At 36.2% G+C, this 16,616-nt stretch overlaps 3 protein-coding genes across 5 annotated transcripts in view; 2 read left to right on the top strand and 1 right to left on the bottom strand.

Moving 5' to 3' along the window:
- mam (neurogenic protein mastermind) overlaps positions 1 to 16,616 on the bottom strand; it is a 586,128-nt gene that overhangs the window by 399,185 nt on the left and 170,327 nt on the right. Inside the window, exon 3 of one of the 2 annotated variants that reach the window (XM_073955405.1) lies at positions 1,355 to 1,381. The exons of the other annotated variant lie outside the window; for it this stretch is intronic. The gene's annotated coding sequence lies outside the window, so the exon portion shown is untranslated. The remainder of the gene's footprint in view (positions 1 to 1,354; positions 1,382 to 16,616) is intronic. 2 annotated transcript variants of the gene reach the window in all.
- On the top strand, positions 153 to 1,319 carry LOC141386582 (uncharacterized). Of its 2 annotated transcripts, XM_073955431.1 has the most exons (3): positions 255 to 379; positions 442 to 619; positions 795 to 1,319. In XM_073955431.1, the coding sequence occupies exons 1-3, from the start codon at positions 357 to 359 to the stop codon at positions 1,200 to 1,202; spliced, it is 609 nt and encodes a 202-aa protein (XP_073811532.1). In that variant the 5' UTR covers positions 255 to 356; the 3' UTR covers positions 1,203 to 1,319. The 2 variants fall into 2 exon arrangements, with proteins under 2 accessions (XP_073811531.1, XP_073811532.1); XM_073955430.1 differs by having other exon boundaries at positions 153 to 619.
- Positions 3,582 to 6,378, top strand: LOC141404922 (uncharacterized). Its single transcript, XM_073988761.1, has 4 exons — positions 3,582 to 4,118; positions 4,263 to 4,811; positions 5,058 to 5,570; positions 5,824 to 6,378. The coding sequence occupies exons 1-4, from the start codon at positions 3,738 to 3,740 to the stop codon at positions 6,328 to 6,330; spliced, it is 1,950 nt and encodes a 649-aa protein (XP_073844862.1). The 5' UTR covers positions 3,582 to 3,737; the 3' UTR covers positions 6,331 to 6,378.

Genomic DNA, 16,616 nt, shown 5'->3' with positions numbered 1-16,616 from the left:
TTGCTTTGTTACCCCACACCGCAGCTTGTTTCATATCAAGAGCATGGTGGTGTAGTATGTGTAAATGTATGAGGAATATTGTGATACCGCATATACATACAAAAACCACCGCATTCACTCAAACAGTTTACTTGTCGTGTACAGCTGAACAACAGTCGCTCTTTAGGTCTTGTGACGGAAGGAGATCGCGTTAATGCAAATAACATTTGTAAACATTGAATAGAAGTCCGAAAAAATGTCAGAAGAAAATCCAGCTATTATTGCTCAAAAAATTGAAGAAGGCGATTATATTTTAGCAAATCGACCGAAAGGCAGAAGCATAATTTGGAGAATACTTTCGAATATATTGAAGGCAGATGGAACTGTCGTGCAGGGATATGTATGTTGCAAAAAATGTAATAAGATACTTAAACTCGATCGTAATCAAAGCTCCAATTTAAGCCGTCACAAATGTTGCCAAGATATAAGATTGTCGTTAAATTCAAATAAAAGCGATAACAATATAACAAATGGAATGTCTGAAACAGACACTGAAGAGGATGTGGAGGAAATTACAGAATCACGAAGGTCGAGTTCTGCACATGAAATAAAAAATAATCATAAAATAAATCAAGCTAAGGTAATAATTATCTCAAAATATGACCTATGATATACCGGCCGCTTACCTGAAAAGAACCCCCTAATGCAATACAGAAATAAATGGCAAACAACCAATTATTAATTGATTTGATTTCTCATATCCCTTAAAAAACTGTCAAAAACTAAAAGCATGTTTTATCTCTCTTTTCCTACAGCATTCCTCCTTTTTAAGAACATCAACAAGCTGCGCAGATTCCGAACCCATTGTAATAAATGCTGCCAAAAAACCAAAATATAGTACACCACCTGTTTCAGACACAGAACCGCAATCCAGACCAGACCCGTCTAGCAGACAAGAAATCTATATTAGACCGGAACCATTGATCAGCAGACAAGATCCCCTGCAAAATGTGGAGAAAGCGGTTGTAAATAATTCCGGCAAGAGAGATGAATGTGACGTCTTTGCCGAAGGATGGGCCATAATGTATCGTAAACTGACTATAGAACAGCGAATTTATGCCAAACGTCTAATCGATGATACCCTAATGCATGCCCAATTGGGGCAGTTGACAATATCGTCCAGTCTTAACCTGGATCCAATTTCTTTTTCTTCAAATCGTTAGGAGACATCAAGTGAATGTCCAGGCATACAATAATGACGAAGATAACTTTTCTGAAACTTGAAAACATTTAATGTTTAAAATTAATAAAATTGTTTTTTTTTTTCACATTGTTTACAAGGCTTAACTTGGGTCTTATTTATATTTTTAGTCACCTGGGAATTGACGGAACCAGGACATACCTGAAAGTATAAAAGAAGATTTTTTATTGAATATATTTAGCGTAGAGATTCGAAAGAACTTATTTTTTATTAGGTATTAATTTAAAAAAGATATTATAAAATACAAGGCAAATCGTTTTTTTAAATGTTTGACTTTTTCCTATTAGTTTCTGGATTATGTTAAAAGAATGAAAAGAGCATCGAAACATTCAAAACATTCACCCATAAAAATGAAAGCTCTTGGTTTGAGACGTCGGATTAGCAAATCACACTTTGAAAAAAAACTAGAAAAAAGTATCAGTCTCCAGGGTATTGTGAACTTCCAAAGCCCATTGCCAATAATAAAGCGGACATAGACCACATCTTCATCTTCCGCCAAATTTCTTAGAAGACTCAACAGTGCCGATCTGCACTTGCAATAATTTTGTTGACAACTGAGCTACTTTCGATAGCTATCTACGGTCAGATGCATTTGTTTCAAGCTATGAATACACCTTATCAGCGTGTCGCCTCCGGTTTTGAACAACTCGTCTGGTAAGCCATCGGTTTCTGCTGCCTTATTATTCTTCAGCCGGTTTATTGCATCTGTGATATCTTCGTCGTCTTCGCTACTATTGGACACCAACAGTTTGGAAAAATGTTCATTCCATATTCTAAGCACACTACATGTATCAGTTACCAAATTACCATGCCAGTCTCCACAGGAGGATGTGCCTGTACCAAAGCCATCAGTTTGATGTTTCACTCTTTGGTAGAATTTTCGGACTTTATTCTGCTTCCTGTACACTTCGATTTTTTCACACTCTATTTTTCTTGCGGAAAAGACGCTTCTCCTCTCCCCTTTTCTTCCGATACTGATTGTATAGTAGCCCTATATGCCGCATTTTTCTCTTCGGTAACAACACGACACTCCTAGTCATACCATTGGATTCCTTGGTGGAGGTTTCTGGAAAAGAAGTATGGATTATGCAGCTTTTTGTATTGCGATGGGCAACACTTTGCCATTGTGCTGATATGTTATCGGGAAGAGGAGTGTATGGATAGGTAAGTTGACTTTCGATTAATCTAATTTTTGTCGTCAAAAATCTAAAAATCGTAGTCGACTTTTGTCTGGAGGGAAAATCGCATAATCGATTATCTTGTGGTCGATTTTCGAGTTTGCCCATAGATTCTTGACTCGGCGGGTTTATAGTTTTGGCGGTTTTAAGCCTTAGTTCTTGTGTCAATTTTGGTAGATGAATAAAAGATAAAATGCTGTCAAGTTAAAATTTTTCTTTATTCTTCTACCAGAAATGGCACAAAAATTAACTCAAACGTTGGTTGTGTTTTCAGCTTTACAGTTTCAAAAGAAAACTCGAAAATCGACGAATAGTCGACTATAATCGATTTTCTGCAATTATGAAAAAGTCGTAAGTCGAGTTTTAAGGCAAATGAAATAATCGCAAAATTATTGCTTTCCGTTACCTATTCCATTATCATTTTGTATCACATTTCTTTATCAAATAAAAAAGGACATATATATATATACCTATCCCTAGAGGAGTGCTTTCATTAATAAATTGGGCCAGTTGAGTGGAATATTATTTACTGTTCTAAAGAAGATAGTCATAAAAATAACATAGAATTGTTATTTGCCTCTATTTCTCTGCATTACAGTGTACATTTTTCGTAAAACAATCGGAGTCGTATTTTTATCAAATTTTGAGTTACCAAATAGTGACTGAATGTAAAATGTATACGATGTAAAAGCGATACCAATATAATTGTTATTGTATATTATACAACTGTCGCCTGTTTACTTATAAGTAGTCACCTAAGAAGTAATTCATTTCTGAGAGAAGATAAAACTTTTTTCAAAATGTTTGCAGGTCTATGGCGTCACATTGATGACTTTCACACACAACCATAGACTAACGAAATATTTCATTTACCCTAACGCAACCGTCATGAAGCGTCCTCACTTAAGTATTTTTTGTTGTAGTGGTGGGAAAAATACTTGAGTGCAAAAAAAAAAAGAAAAAATAATAATAAAATTGTTGTAGTAAAGAGCATAAGACCCAAAACTACTTGTGTGTGCTTAAGTGGCTTGTTGGTACTCTCTGTCTGCCGTAAACAATTTTTCTGTCAAGATTGTGGCGTCATATTCATGTCTCTCATACACAACTCGATTCATGCACTCACTTTCCACTCGTTGTTTTGTTACTTACCCACCACCGCATTCACTCAAACAGTTCTTATTACGGTATCGCAACAAGACTGGGAGAGCGTTTACTTTTTGTGTACAGTTGAACAACAGTCGCTTTTTAGGTCTTGTGCGAGAAGGAGATCGCGTTAATGTAAATAAGATTTTATTGTAAAACATAAGAAGTGCGAAAAAATGTCAGACGACAATCCAACTAATATTGCTCAAAAAATTGAAGAAGGCGATTACACTTTAGTAGATCAACCGAAAGGCAAAAGTATAATTTGGAGAATACTTTCAAGAATATTGAAACCAGATGGAACTACCGTGGAGGGATATGTATGGTGCAAAAAATGTAATAAGATACTTAGACTCGATCGTAATCAAACATCCAATTTAATTCGTCATAAATGTTGCCATCGTCTAAGATTGTCACTGAATTCAAATAAAAGCAAATCCAATAGGAATGAAAAATTCGAAACAGACAATGAAGAGGATGAGGTGGAATTTAGAGAATCGCGTAGGTCGAGTTCTCTACGTGAATCAAAAATGTGTCATAAAAGAAAGCAATCAAAGGTACAACCATATTGTAATAAACAAAACAATTACCATCGGACATCGTTCAACGTACAGTGACTCCCATGACTAACCAAATTAATAAATGATTTAATAATTTTAGTAAATTTAATTTCTCATATTTTCTCTTCTTTTTCTTTACAGCATACCTTCTTGTTAAAATCACCATCAAGGTCCGAAAATTCCGAACCCATTGCAATATATGCCAAAGAACCAATAAAGTCCGAAAAAATTCCCGAAGATAGTCCAACTAAAGAACTAATGAACTCCGAAAAAATGTCAGAAGATAGTCCAACTAACGAACTAAAGGAGTCCGAAAAAATGTCGGAAGATAGTCCAGCCTTTATTGCTGAAAAAATTGAAAAAGGCGATTACATTTTAACAAGTCGACCCGGCAAAAGTATAATTTGGAGAATACTTTTGAAAATATTAAAGGCAGATGGAACTGCCGTGGAGGGATATGTATGCTGCAAAAAATGTAAAAAGATACTTAGACACGCTCGTAAACAAACATCGAATTTAGTTCGTCATACATGTTGCCAACGTCTAAGATTGTCGCTAAATTCAAACGAAAGCAATAGGAATGAAAAATTCGAAACAGACAATGAAGAGGATGTGGAGGAAATTGCAGATACACGCAGGTCGAATTCTCTACTTGAAACAAAGAATAATCCTAAAAGAAACCAATCACAGGTAATAATTATATGAAAATATGACCCTCGATATACTGCCGCTTATTTGAATAAAACTAAATATTTTAATAAAAAAAAAAAAACCATCGGACATCATTCAACGAACAGTGACTCCCATGACAAACAAAATTAATAGATGACTAACTATCAATTAATAAATGATTTAATAATATTATTTAATTTAATTTCTCATATCCCTTAAAAACCCTAAAAACTATAAACACATTTTCTCTCTCATTTCTTACAGCCTTCCTCCGTTTTAAAATCACCATCAAGCTCCGAAGATTCCGAACCCATTGTAACAAATACTAAAGAACTAAAGAAGTCCGAAAAAATTTCAGAAGATTGTCCAACTAAAGAACTAAAGCAGTCCGAAAAAATGTCAGAAGATACTCCAACTATTATTGCACAAAAAATTGAAGAAGGCGATTACGTTTTAGCAAAACGGTCAAACGGCAGAAGTATAATTTGGAGAGTACTTTCGAGAATATTGAAGGCAGATGGAACTGTCGTGGAGAGATATGTATGCTGCACAAAATGTAATAAAATACTTAGACTAGATCGTAATCAAACATCCAATTTATATCGTCATACATGTTGCCAACGATTCAGATTTTCGCTGAATTCAAATGAAAGCTATACCAATAGGAATGAAAGATTCGAAACAGCCAATGACGAGGATGAGGAGGACATTTCTGATTCACGTAGGTTGAGTTCTATACGCGAAATCAATGCAAATAATAAAAGGAACCAATCAAAGGTAATAATTATCAATTTTAAATAAAAGTTGTTTTAATGAAATATTTAAACAAAGACTATGGAATTAAGCCTGACTATTTTGAGAAGGTAATAATTATCTCAAAATATGACCGCTGCCGCTTATTTGAACGTATTGTAATAATAAAAAATGAATAAACGACCAACAACCAAATTGTAAATGATTTAATAATATAATTTCTCGTATCCCTTAAAAACTCCAAAAAACAATCACATTTTCACCTTTTTTCTTACAGCATTCCTCCTATTTACAATCACAATCAAGCTCCGAAGATTCCGAGCCCATTGTCATAAATGCTGCTAAAAAACCTAGATATAGAACACCATCTGTCTCAGACACAGAACTACAATCCGGCCCAGAAACTCATAGCCGCAGATTATATGTGCCAAACAGACGAGAAGAAACCTATGTTAGATCAGAACCATTGACCAGCAGCAGACAAGATCCCCTGCAACATGTGGAAAAAGCCGTTGTAAATAATTACGGCCATCGAGATGATTCTGATGTCTTTTCCGAAGGATGGGGCATAATGTATCGTAGATTGACTCTAGAACAACAAATTTATGCTAAACGTATAATCGATGACACCCTAATGCATGCCCAACTTGGACAGCTGTCAATATCGTCCAATCTTAACCTGAATACAATTCCCATTTCTTCTAGTTCCTACTGTTGTAGGTGCCAACAAGAAGTAAAAGTCCAGCCATACAATAATGACGAAGATAACTTCTCTGATACTTGAAAACATTTAATGTTTAAAAAATTAATAAAATTGTTTTTTATCATTGTTAAGATGACTTTTATTTACATTTGACTGAAGCAGTGATTTATTTATATAATCTGCCCTTTTCGTAGAAGTTTCTGGATTTTGTTAATCTAATGAAAGAGTAGCGAAAGATGTGCCGCGCAAAACAAAAAGAATGGTTTGAGAAGTCGGAAATCACACTGAAGTAGAACAAGAAGATAGTATCAGTCTCCAGGGCACTGTGAACATAACGGTCCATAATAATGCGGACATTGACCATATATTCATCTTACTCTAAATTCCGGGGAAGACACAAAGTGAAGATCGGGACTTATAATCACTATGTAGACAGCTGAGCTGCTTTTGATATAGACTAATGAAGATATAGACGAAGGATTACTCAATTTTTGCGCGGGCAAATCACTCAACCCCGAAAACTCAAAAAAGTTTTGGGAAAAATGACAATTTCTTCGATCTTTTATCTGAGAATATAGTTCTTATCAAAAACTAACCCCATGTAGTCTTTTGCCAAAACAAAATATTTGTTAAATATTGGCATTTTATACTGAATAGCATGGTCATCAAACTTTATTCGAACATACTCGGTGAAAAGACTTACAACTATATATAATATATTTATGTCTTTGCTCGGTAAGAACATTCCGTCGTTTATATTCTGTTTTTTCTATGATTTCGATAGCTCTATATGGTCGAAGGCGTATGTTTCAAACTGTACAATCTAGTTCATTTGAATGATCTAGTTCACATAGTTCATCTCTTTTAACTGAACTAGTTCATAGTTCACTATCAAGTTCAATTACACGGATCAGAATCGTTTTCCTCGTATTTCAATATTTTTACTTGGCACTTCGTGTTGCTACTTGCTGCACGTTCTTTTCTTAGCCTTATGACAATCTTGAGCGTATCATGGATTTTTAGGTGATTTTTTCGCACTCCCACTTTGTCGGGAAGTACCGTCTTCCAGCATGTGGGTTAGGGAATCGGAGTAGACTTGTGTCATCTGTTCCGATTTGCAACTTTTCGACATCCAGATTCCGTGTTATGGGTACTTTACACGATATGTTTTTTACATATGAGTTGTCACTATTTATGTACATATATACAAAATGTATATGCAAAGTGACAACACATATGTAAAATAACAAATCGTGTAAAGTAGTTACTAGATCGCACTTTTGCTGCAACATTAAGAAAATTTCGTACCATGGCTGTCACAAGAAAATGGTTGGAAGAGTGTCACAGTGTAAGAGTTTCTCATCTATTGCAATATGATCTATCTTGTTACTGATTTTTTTATTCATCTGGGCACACCCACGTGGCATTGGGTATATCGAGATGTTGAGATCTCGTGCCTTGTTCTCAGAGGTTATAAGGTGTACTTGTAATAGCTCCGCTGGTATACTCGTTTGGTTTGCTGTATTTTTGTACATTAGTCTTTGTTGTGGATCATTTATAAACTGTTGTTTGAGTTGATTTATCTTTTCTATAAGCTCTCAATTTTCATTTGTGATCCTTACCTTATAATCTGTATTGCTTCTGTATCCTACAGGATCTTCTGCGATTTTTCTGAGTTCGGTACAAACATTTTCACGGGTTCGATTATTGTTCGCTACAACGCAAAAAAAACTTCTGGCCTATGTACAGTATCGGCCAAAACTAAAGCACCCCCTTAGTAAATTTTTTTGAAATGATAATTTTTTTATGAAAACTAAATTATAAATTTATATTTTATTTTTCTTTTTATTTATTTATATCTTTATAATTGGAAAATACATAAATAAAGAATTCAGAATTTAATAAACAAAAGTTAAAATTCAAAAAATATTTTAGGTCGCAAATATAAGCGGACAAAACTAAAGCACCCCCCCATTTGAGGTACAGCAAAAACTATTGAAATCAATATTTCGTTGCTTATCCTCTATTCTGGATGACACAATCACATCTTTTAGGCATAGAGGATACTAAATTATTAATTATTGCAGGCGAAATAATTGATTTTCGGAAAATTTAGCTTAAATCCCCAAAATACTGAAAATGGGAAGCTACCGTTATATGGGAGCTATACCGAAACGTGGACCCAGGTTCACGATTTTTGGTGGGTATGTTTAGTGACCACTAGGAACCCTAAGTACCAAATTACAGCTAATTTAGTAGGAAAATGTGGCTTAAATATCCGAAATACCGAAGATCGGAAGGTACCTCGATACCAAAACATTAGCCGATATTGTTCATATTCATCCAAAAATGATGCTACAGCATTCTCTGGTCAAATACTAAATCCCTTAGGTTTAAAAATTAGCAAAAGAACGAATTGCAAAAGAACGGTAGACGCCGGCTTATTCAGTCGACGACCAGCAAAAAACCTTCCGCCTCCATGTTTTACAGCGTCTTTGCAATATTTAGGATTTAACGGTTGCCCATTTGGTCCAAGCCTTTTACCATCTGAATACTTTAAATTAAACATAGATTCATCGGAAAACAGTTCAAATGGGTCTTGGCGAATGCCAGTCTGGATCCTTCATTTTTAGTCGATATGAAAGGTTTTTTTTGCTGGTCGTCGACTGAATAAGCCGGCGTCTATCGTACTTCTGCAATTCGTTCTTTTGCTAATTTTTAAACGTTAGCGTATTGTATTTGACTAGTTGATGCTGTAGCATCATTTTTGGATGAATATGAACAATATCGGCTAATGTTTTGGTATCGCCCCCTTATAGCGGTACCTTCCGATCTTCGGTATTTCGGATATTTAAGCCACATTTTCCTACTAAATTAGCTGTAGTTTGGTACTTAGGGTTCTTAGTAGTCACAAAACATATTCACCAAAAATCGTGGACCTGGGTTCACGTTTGGGTGTAGCCCCCATATAACGGTAACTTCCGATTTTCAGTATTTTGAGGATTTAAGGTAAATTTTCCGAAAACCGATTATTTCGCCTGCAATAATTAATAATTTAGTATCTTTTATGCCTAAAAGATGTGATTGTGTCATCCAGAATAGAGGATAAGCAACGAAATATTGATTTCAATAGTTTTTGCTGTACCTCAAATGGGGGGGTGCTTTAGTTTTGTCCGCTTATATTTGCGACCTAAAATGTTTTTTGAATTTTAACTTTTGTTTATTAAATTCTGATCTCCTTATTTTTGTATTTTTCAATTATAAAGATATAAATAAATAAAAAGAAAAATAAAAAATAAATTTATAATTTAGTTTTCATAAAAAAATTATCATTTCAAAAAAATTTACTGAGGGGGTGCTTTAGTTTTGGCCGATACTGTATATTTTGACTTTTTTTGGAAAGTTTGGCAGTTTTTAGCCTAAGCGTACTCAGGACAGTTTGACATACGACCATGTGTTGGGTTGTTTATAGTGACTTGATTAAGACACCTCCAAAACATGGTACTTGAACGCTTCTACAGCATTTACTGGCGACGAAAATCGCTAAAGAACTTTGTTAGTTATATGCGAATTGTATCAATACGCTCATCAACCGGAATGAATCTGGAGACCAGTTCTTTAAGGTTCCGATAAATCCAACATTCAGCTCACGTTCCATTTATGGCGGCCAGCGTCATTTGTGACCTATACATGTACGTCAGGCCACTTACATACATGTACGTCAGGCCACTTGAGGTGGGAGAGGAACGAAGCCCTGGACTTTGTCAAGTTACAGCCCATCAAGACCGTTGATTGGTATTATCTTCGTCTTATATCTTCTTCCGTTTCTGCTTAATTGACCTTTGATTACTGGATATTTAATGTTGAGTTTGACATTTCGCGTTATTGATAGTTTGTGAAAATGAAGTACACACTATTATCGGATATTGGTCAATAAGAATAAATAGTACTCTATAGAAATAGAAATTGTCATCATGTCGAAGGCCAAATCATACATACCATACCGTCTTCTTCATATCGGATTTTTTCAGATTCCATAATTGTTCTTCTTTCTTTCTCTACGTTCTTTACAGAAATCTCCAATTCAACAAATAAAGCAATAAATAAACGAATTTCATTGAAACGTCACAATCGTCGCAGAAAATACCGAATTCCTCTCTATACTTTGGAGAGAGAAATACAAGTTTCGTTTGGTGTTTTGGAAATTAAAAGTAGCGGACAAATGTTATGGGCGCCGCATTCCTATGGCGGCTCAGATTGTGCAACTGCTGTACCGACCGATCTAAACATGAACTACGACGTTTATGCTTGCGTCCGTCCGTTCACAACCGGCAAGCCTCCAAATCACTTCCATTGGTTTACTACACACAACGAGCGCAACGCATCTGCTTAACGCGGCTGAGTAAATTTCAAAAAGAGCGCCAAAATATTGCCCGAATTGCTGGCTGCCTGCTCGCCCATTGTTATTGCTTAGTTGGTTGACAGTCAGTCATACGTTTAACGCAAACGCTTCACTAGAGTAAACAATTCAATTGCTAATTCAAGTAGCTAATGTAGCGGGTAGTAGTGCATCTTTGGAAAGCCTTGCGACGACGACTACAATTGTCTGCTATACACGCTGCTGTGGTTTATTGCGACAAACTGTGAACGCTTATTTGCTTGCGTCTTCAGTCGAGATGAAGGAGAATGAATACGTTTACGAAACCACTAGAGCACGGCGACATTTTAAGACAGATGACGTATGTCAAAAGCGTTGCGCGTCTATCGCAAAAACTACCAGGTTAGCAGGAAAATTCATAGGGTGCCAACAGCAATGACAAACTAGTTTGAAGAGAGCTTCTTCATCTTCTTTAATGTGAAGAGGAAATAAACAACAGAAAAAATGTGAATTCAATTGGGAGAGTGGTAAATTTGTACTCTCTGCCTCCATGAGTTGCTACTCTCAGTACATCTGTTTTCAATAGATGTTGTTGTTTATTTACTTTGTGAGTGAGTATTTACTTTTTTGTGGGGCAATGGTGCACAAGAAGAGAATGCTATTTTGGGTTTTTGTATGGGAAAGATAGTTGTATTTAACTTTTTCGTAAAGAAGCGTGCATGGCTGTTGTGGGGGGACATTCGGAGAGTTTATTAAAATCGCAAACGATGCGATGGCAGTGAGTTCTTTTGGAAACCATGGTGTTGTTGTTTTTAGTTCCTCAGTTCATTTGAGGTTTCTGACTCGATTTAAGTATGTATCATCGTCATCGCCGTCTCTCAATCTGCCTGTGCCTCTTAGCCCCCATGGAATTGAACGAACAATAAATTACTAGTACAGAGGTTGGATACTTTTGCCGAATGAACGAACGTACCAAATCTTAATATTGTATTGTGTGGAGCAAGATATGGTTGTGGTTCGCCGATTGAGCAAAGTGTTTTGTTTTATTTTCGTATTTCATCGGTTCATGTTGTGTATTGCCTAGATTTATTTCAAAAATAAATATTTAATTCGAAGCAGCAGCATAATTAGTTCATGCATAAATTTCAATTTTTGTACGTAATGTTTGTTCATTATCCGTTATCAGTTTTTTTTTCTTGTTTGACATCTTACTGCACTACAAAAAAAATTATTTGTTGTTGGGGGGTGAACTGTGGAGTAGGATGACTCGAAAATCTATCGTTATTTCGTGCAATGCTTTTTGACTCTCAAAGAGATTAAAACAATTTTTATACCCAAGATGAAACGATACCTTCAGTGAAAAAACTTTGTGTGTGTTGTATGTATAAAGGAAAAAATTTCAAAATTTAAAAAATAGAAAAGATCCTGAGAACGACGCCGGTGGTAGCCGGTGGGATAGGTAGTGAGCACAGAAGCTAAGTACAACCGCACCGTGAGAATTCGCAGAATCTGCCGGATATTGTGCGGCTGCACACAGCGTCGGAGCTCCACAGAAGCCGTTAAATGAGGAGACGGTAAACTCTAAACCCTTTAGAAGGAAGACGGAAACCATTGAAGTAACATCTTCTGAAAATCATACATTTAATATCATTTAATAATGGAACATTGTTGAACACACATGCCTCACATACTTCTTGGTCCAGCATTCAAAACAGCTGCCACCATAGGGCAACACATATTCATGGCATTAAGAAAAGAATCCACAAGCCGTGGATTTCCGACGAAACTCTCCGAAAATAGGAAAGATGAAGAGATTAAAAAATAAATAAAACCACGGTAAAACAACAGAGACCAAAAGCAAAATATCGGCAGTCGGCTTCAATCGGCAGCTGCCCCTCCCTAGCTATTCCTGGCTACGCCCATGAATATATGTATGTATCAGTAGAAGCGGAAAAGTCAGCCTCGGTAGGAAATATGCAAGGTGTGTATATCGCCATTAAACAGCTTGGAGGCAAGAACGCATGCACCACTCATGTGATCATAGACAAAAAGGGAAATGATTTTTCATCCAGAAAGAAGCAATTATCTTGCTGGAGAGCATTGTTCAACACCACCACCCAAATACCGGAAACATTCCAAACTTATTCCTGGACTGAAGGTCGTACCAAGAAAAGATATTTCTACCGCAGCTCCTACATATTCGGAGGTGATGAGTGCACTGTCGAAACTAAAAAGTTCAAAAACTCCTGGTCCGGTCAATATCCCGGCTGAGCTTTAAAAATACGGTGGTGAAGCCCTTAAGCTGAAAACACATCCAACGTTTGGGTAATGCTGGACTATAAGAGAACAATATGAGTAAGAGCAAGTTACCATACCGAAAAAGGGTGATCTTAGGATATACAATGATTGGCGATGCATAACTCTACAAAACGTGGTAAATAAACTTTTTGCAACCATCATTCTACAACGAATATCCCCAGTAGTCGAAACCAGACTTCGTAAAGAACAAGTAGGATTTAGACTGGGGAGATCATGTGTGGACTGTATTTGAAACTGTGTCCCGACCTGCTTCATCCGTGACCTATACAATGGTGCAAAATGCAGAGTTCGCTATAAAGCACAAGATAGTGAGGCCTTTGAGACCTGTTCTGGGGTTAAACAGGACTATGTTTAATGGCACACATTGTTTTTACTCCTCTTGGATTGAGTGATGCTACAAACAAATGTAGATGTGCCATAAAGTATCCGCTGGAACATAAATGAGCTGCTTCATGATATCGGTTACGCAGACGATATGTGCTTGTTTGCGCATCGTTTTGAGCATATAGGGAAAAAATTACACGCCCTCTCAACGCCAACAAAATGGGACTTAAAATTAACGCAAAGAAAACCAAGCTAATGCGAATTGTTACTAACAACACCACACCATTAACCTATGGAGAGCAGACTATCGAGGATGTCGCAGTCTTCTCCTATTTGCAAAGACGGTGGATTCCATGATGATAAAACCGACCGTATTAATAAAGCCCGCAATGCCTTTCACTCCTTGCACAGAATTTGGCAGTCAAACAACATCTTGACCAATACGAAACTCAACATCTTCGACTAAAGCGTAAAATCGGTGCTATTGTAGGGCTGCACCATCCGGAGCTCCACCCAAAATTCCAGAAAGAGACTGCAAACATTTCACAATAAATGCTTAAAGCAAATCCTGCGCATATTCAGGCCAAGTTGGATAAAAAATACCCAGCTACTTACACTAGCAAACCGCAAGCCCATCGAAAATGATATCTGTATCATATACTGTGAAGACCATCCATCGATATAGCTAGACAAACCCTAGAATGGAATCCGCAGTGTCCCCGAAAGCCTGGCAGGCTTAGAAACGCATGGATTCGTATGGTTAAAAACGAATGTCAATCTCGTAACATGGCATGGAACCAAATAAAGGTCCTAGGAAATGACCGACCAAGATGGAGAGAGTTTCTTGACTCCCTATATTCATTATGATCTTTTGAATTATTTCTTTTACTGTTTTAAACTACTGTTCGTATAAAACATTAAATGAAATAATCACAGGCAATTGTGTTGATGCTTAGTTGATATGTGCTGGTAGTTGTTTGCAAATATTTTTGTTCTGATGTTTTTTTTTTTTTTTTTTTGGGGAAAGCCGAAAAGTGTTTGGTTCTCATTTAGATGAGAATATTACACACTTAAAGAGATAAACAAGTTATAAGAAGACATATTTGATATCAGCCAAGGCGGAATAAGAAGGTGTTAGTTACACATCGGTTGCCCAAAATCGTTCTAAACGTCAAAACTTGTTTACAATAACACATAGAATTGCTTGCTTACGTTTTGTATGTGGTTTTATTCACAATTATTCATTTTGACAACTAGAAAGGTAATCAGCTGTTTTTGGTGTAGTATGTACTTGTATTATTGTGACATGGTATCAGTGAAACATGATGGACCGAGTGTGGAGAATTCAAATCCAACAATGCAAATGTCTATCATTCTGGAAATCGAGAAGAAATCCACAGGAAAGGTGTCGTGGTAATTGTTGGCAGTAGCCTGATATTAAAATCTAATGCAAAACCACTGGGTCTTAAATTTTTTTTTTAATTTTTTATATAAATAAAAAAGAAATGACTTGACAAATTCTGTCAAGAATACAAAATGAAAATCTAAAACACAACTTTCTGTGTGTATACTACGTAGAGATCTCCACAGAATAACGGAGGAAATATCGTAAGAAACCAAATAGATTACATTATTATAAACAATAGATATTATTCCTGCATAAGCAAGCTGTTCTATATTTCCGGGGCCGATATATTGACTTGGAGAAACGACAGATAACTTTCCCATATCAAAAGGAGCCTCATCTGGTCGGTCGGAGGCTAAAACGTCTGCTCCCCAATGAATGAAAGACTTGCTACAGTACGGATAAAATCAAAATTCTTCAACATTAGCTTTATTTGCGCTCATGCTACATCCGAAGACAAGGAAGAACAGACCAAAGATATATGGTAACATGCGGCGCCTTCGCCACGTTTTTGTTCAAAATGTTCTCATACCGACACCGTTAAAGTTTTTTCAAATATTATTTTTGGTACAAATATTAGGATATCTTGACTATAAGTTTTGATATATAAATGGTTATAATTTTGTTTTTAAAATATTATTTTTGAGAGTTTACAAAATGTATAATAAGTGGCGAAGCCTCCCCATCCATGGGGCAGCTTCGCCATCGATATTGAACATTCTCCAACGGACTCTAAAACTGCAATTTACCATACATCGTCCTTAAATATCAATATTATGCAAAAAGGAACATGTTTTCTATTGAATAATCAAAAATTATTTTAAAATTCACAAAAAGTAACCGATTCTAGCGGTTAATTGAAGTAGGTGTCTTGAATTTAGGTACAAAAATCATAATATAACTAAAACAAGATACGTTTAGGATAATATTTGTATTTAACTTCATATTAGAGTGTGGTATATCTATGGTATAAAGAATTTAAGTTAAACATGACAAATTTCTAACATTAACCCCCCACGCCCCTTTCATGGCGTAGGCGCCCCACCCCTTACATATTTCATAATATTAATACATTGACATTTGCAATTGCATTTTTCATGCGAATTATTGGGATTTATATTCTTCAGTAGTTGTCTTCTAACAATATAAAATGTGTTTTTGATATCACAAAAGGTAAAGAAGATATCACAAAAAATACCTACCATAATTATTTTTCCCAATACCCTGAAAACACAAAACCGCGTGCTTCCGCTATCATTCCTATGACACAACTGCCAACTTTTGGGAGATGATAGATCTTCATTAAACTCACAATTTTGCTTTTAACGGATTTTTTCTAGCACTTTTATTTTGCGAGAAAATCGGCGGTGGCGTAGCCGCCCCAGTGGCGAAGGCGCCCCATGTTACCATATTCTACAAGCGCTTAGAAGAGACATATGACCGTTGTTCTGCCCATGACATTAAATTATTCTAGGCTATTTTAATGCCAAATTTGGAAAGGTGAATATCTTTGGCGCAACAGTCGGGAAATTCAGACTCATTGGTGAAACGTCTGACAATGAAATGAGGCTGATAGACTTCGCAGCGGAAGAAAACATGGTAGTTAGCAGTATCGGATTTAAGCATTTTGATATTCAAAGGGCACCTGGATGTCTCCAGATCAAAGAACAAGAAATCAAATTGATCAGTTGTGATAGATGGAAGATATTCATCGAGCGTGTTGGATGTACTATCGTTCCGAGGAAAAAACATAGTCTCAGATCACTACCTTGTTGCAGCAAAGGTACGTAGCCGATTAAACATAGCAAATAAATTGCGGACAGACACAACACGGAAGTTGGTAAGCTGCAATCACGGCAGACAACGTATTCCACTCGTAACGTATTCCACTTAACTGTCCCAATTGCTCAATCAGAGCACTCCTCGTCCCGATAACATATC

The sequence above is a fragment of the Musca autumnalis genome, unplaced genomic scaffold, assembly GCF_047663935.1.
Source record: "Musca autumnalis isolate F117 unplaced genomic scaffold, ASM4766393v1 scaffold_5, whole genome shotgun sequence".
NCBI lineage: Eukaryota > Metazoa > Arthropoda > Insecta > Diptera > Muscidae > Musca > Musca autumnalis.
This window is presented reverse-complemented; position numbering and strand designations above follow the sequence as displayed.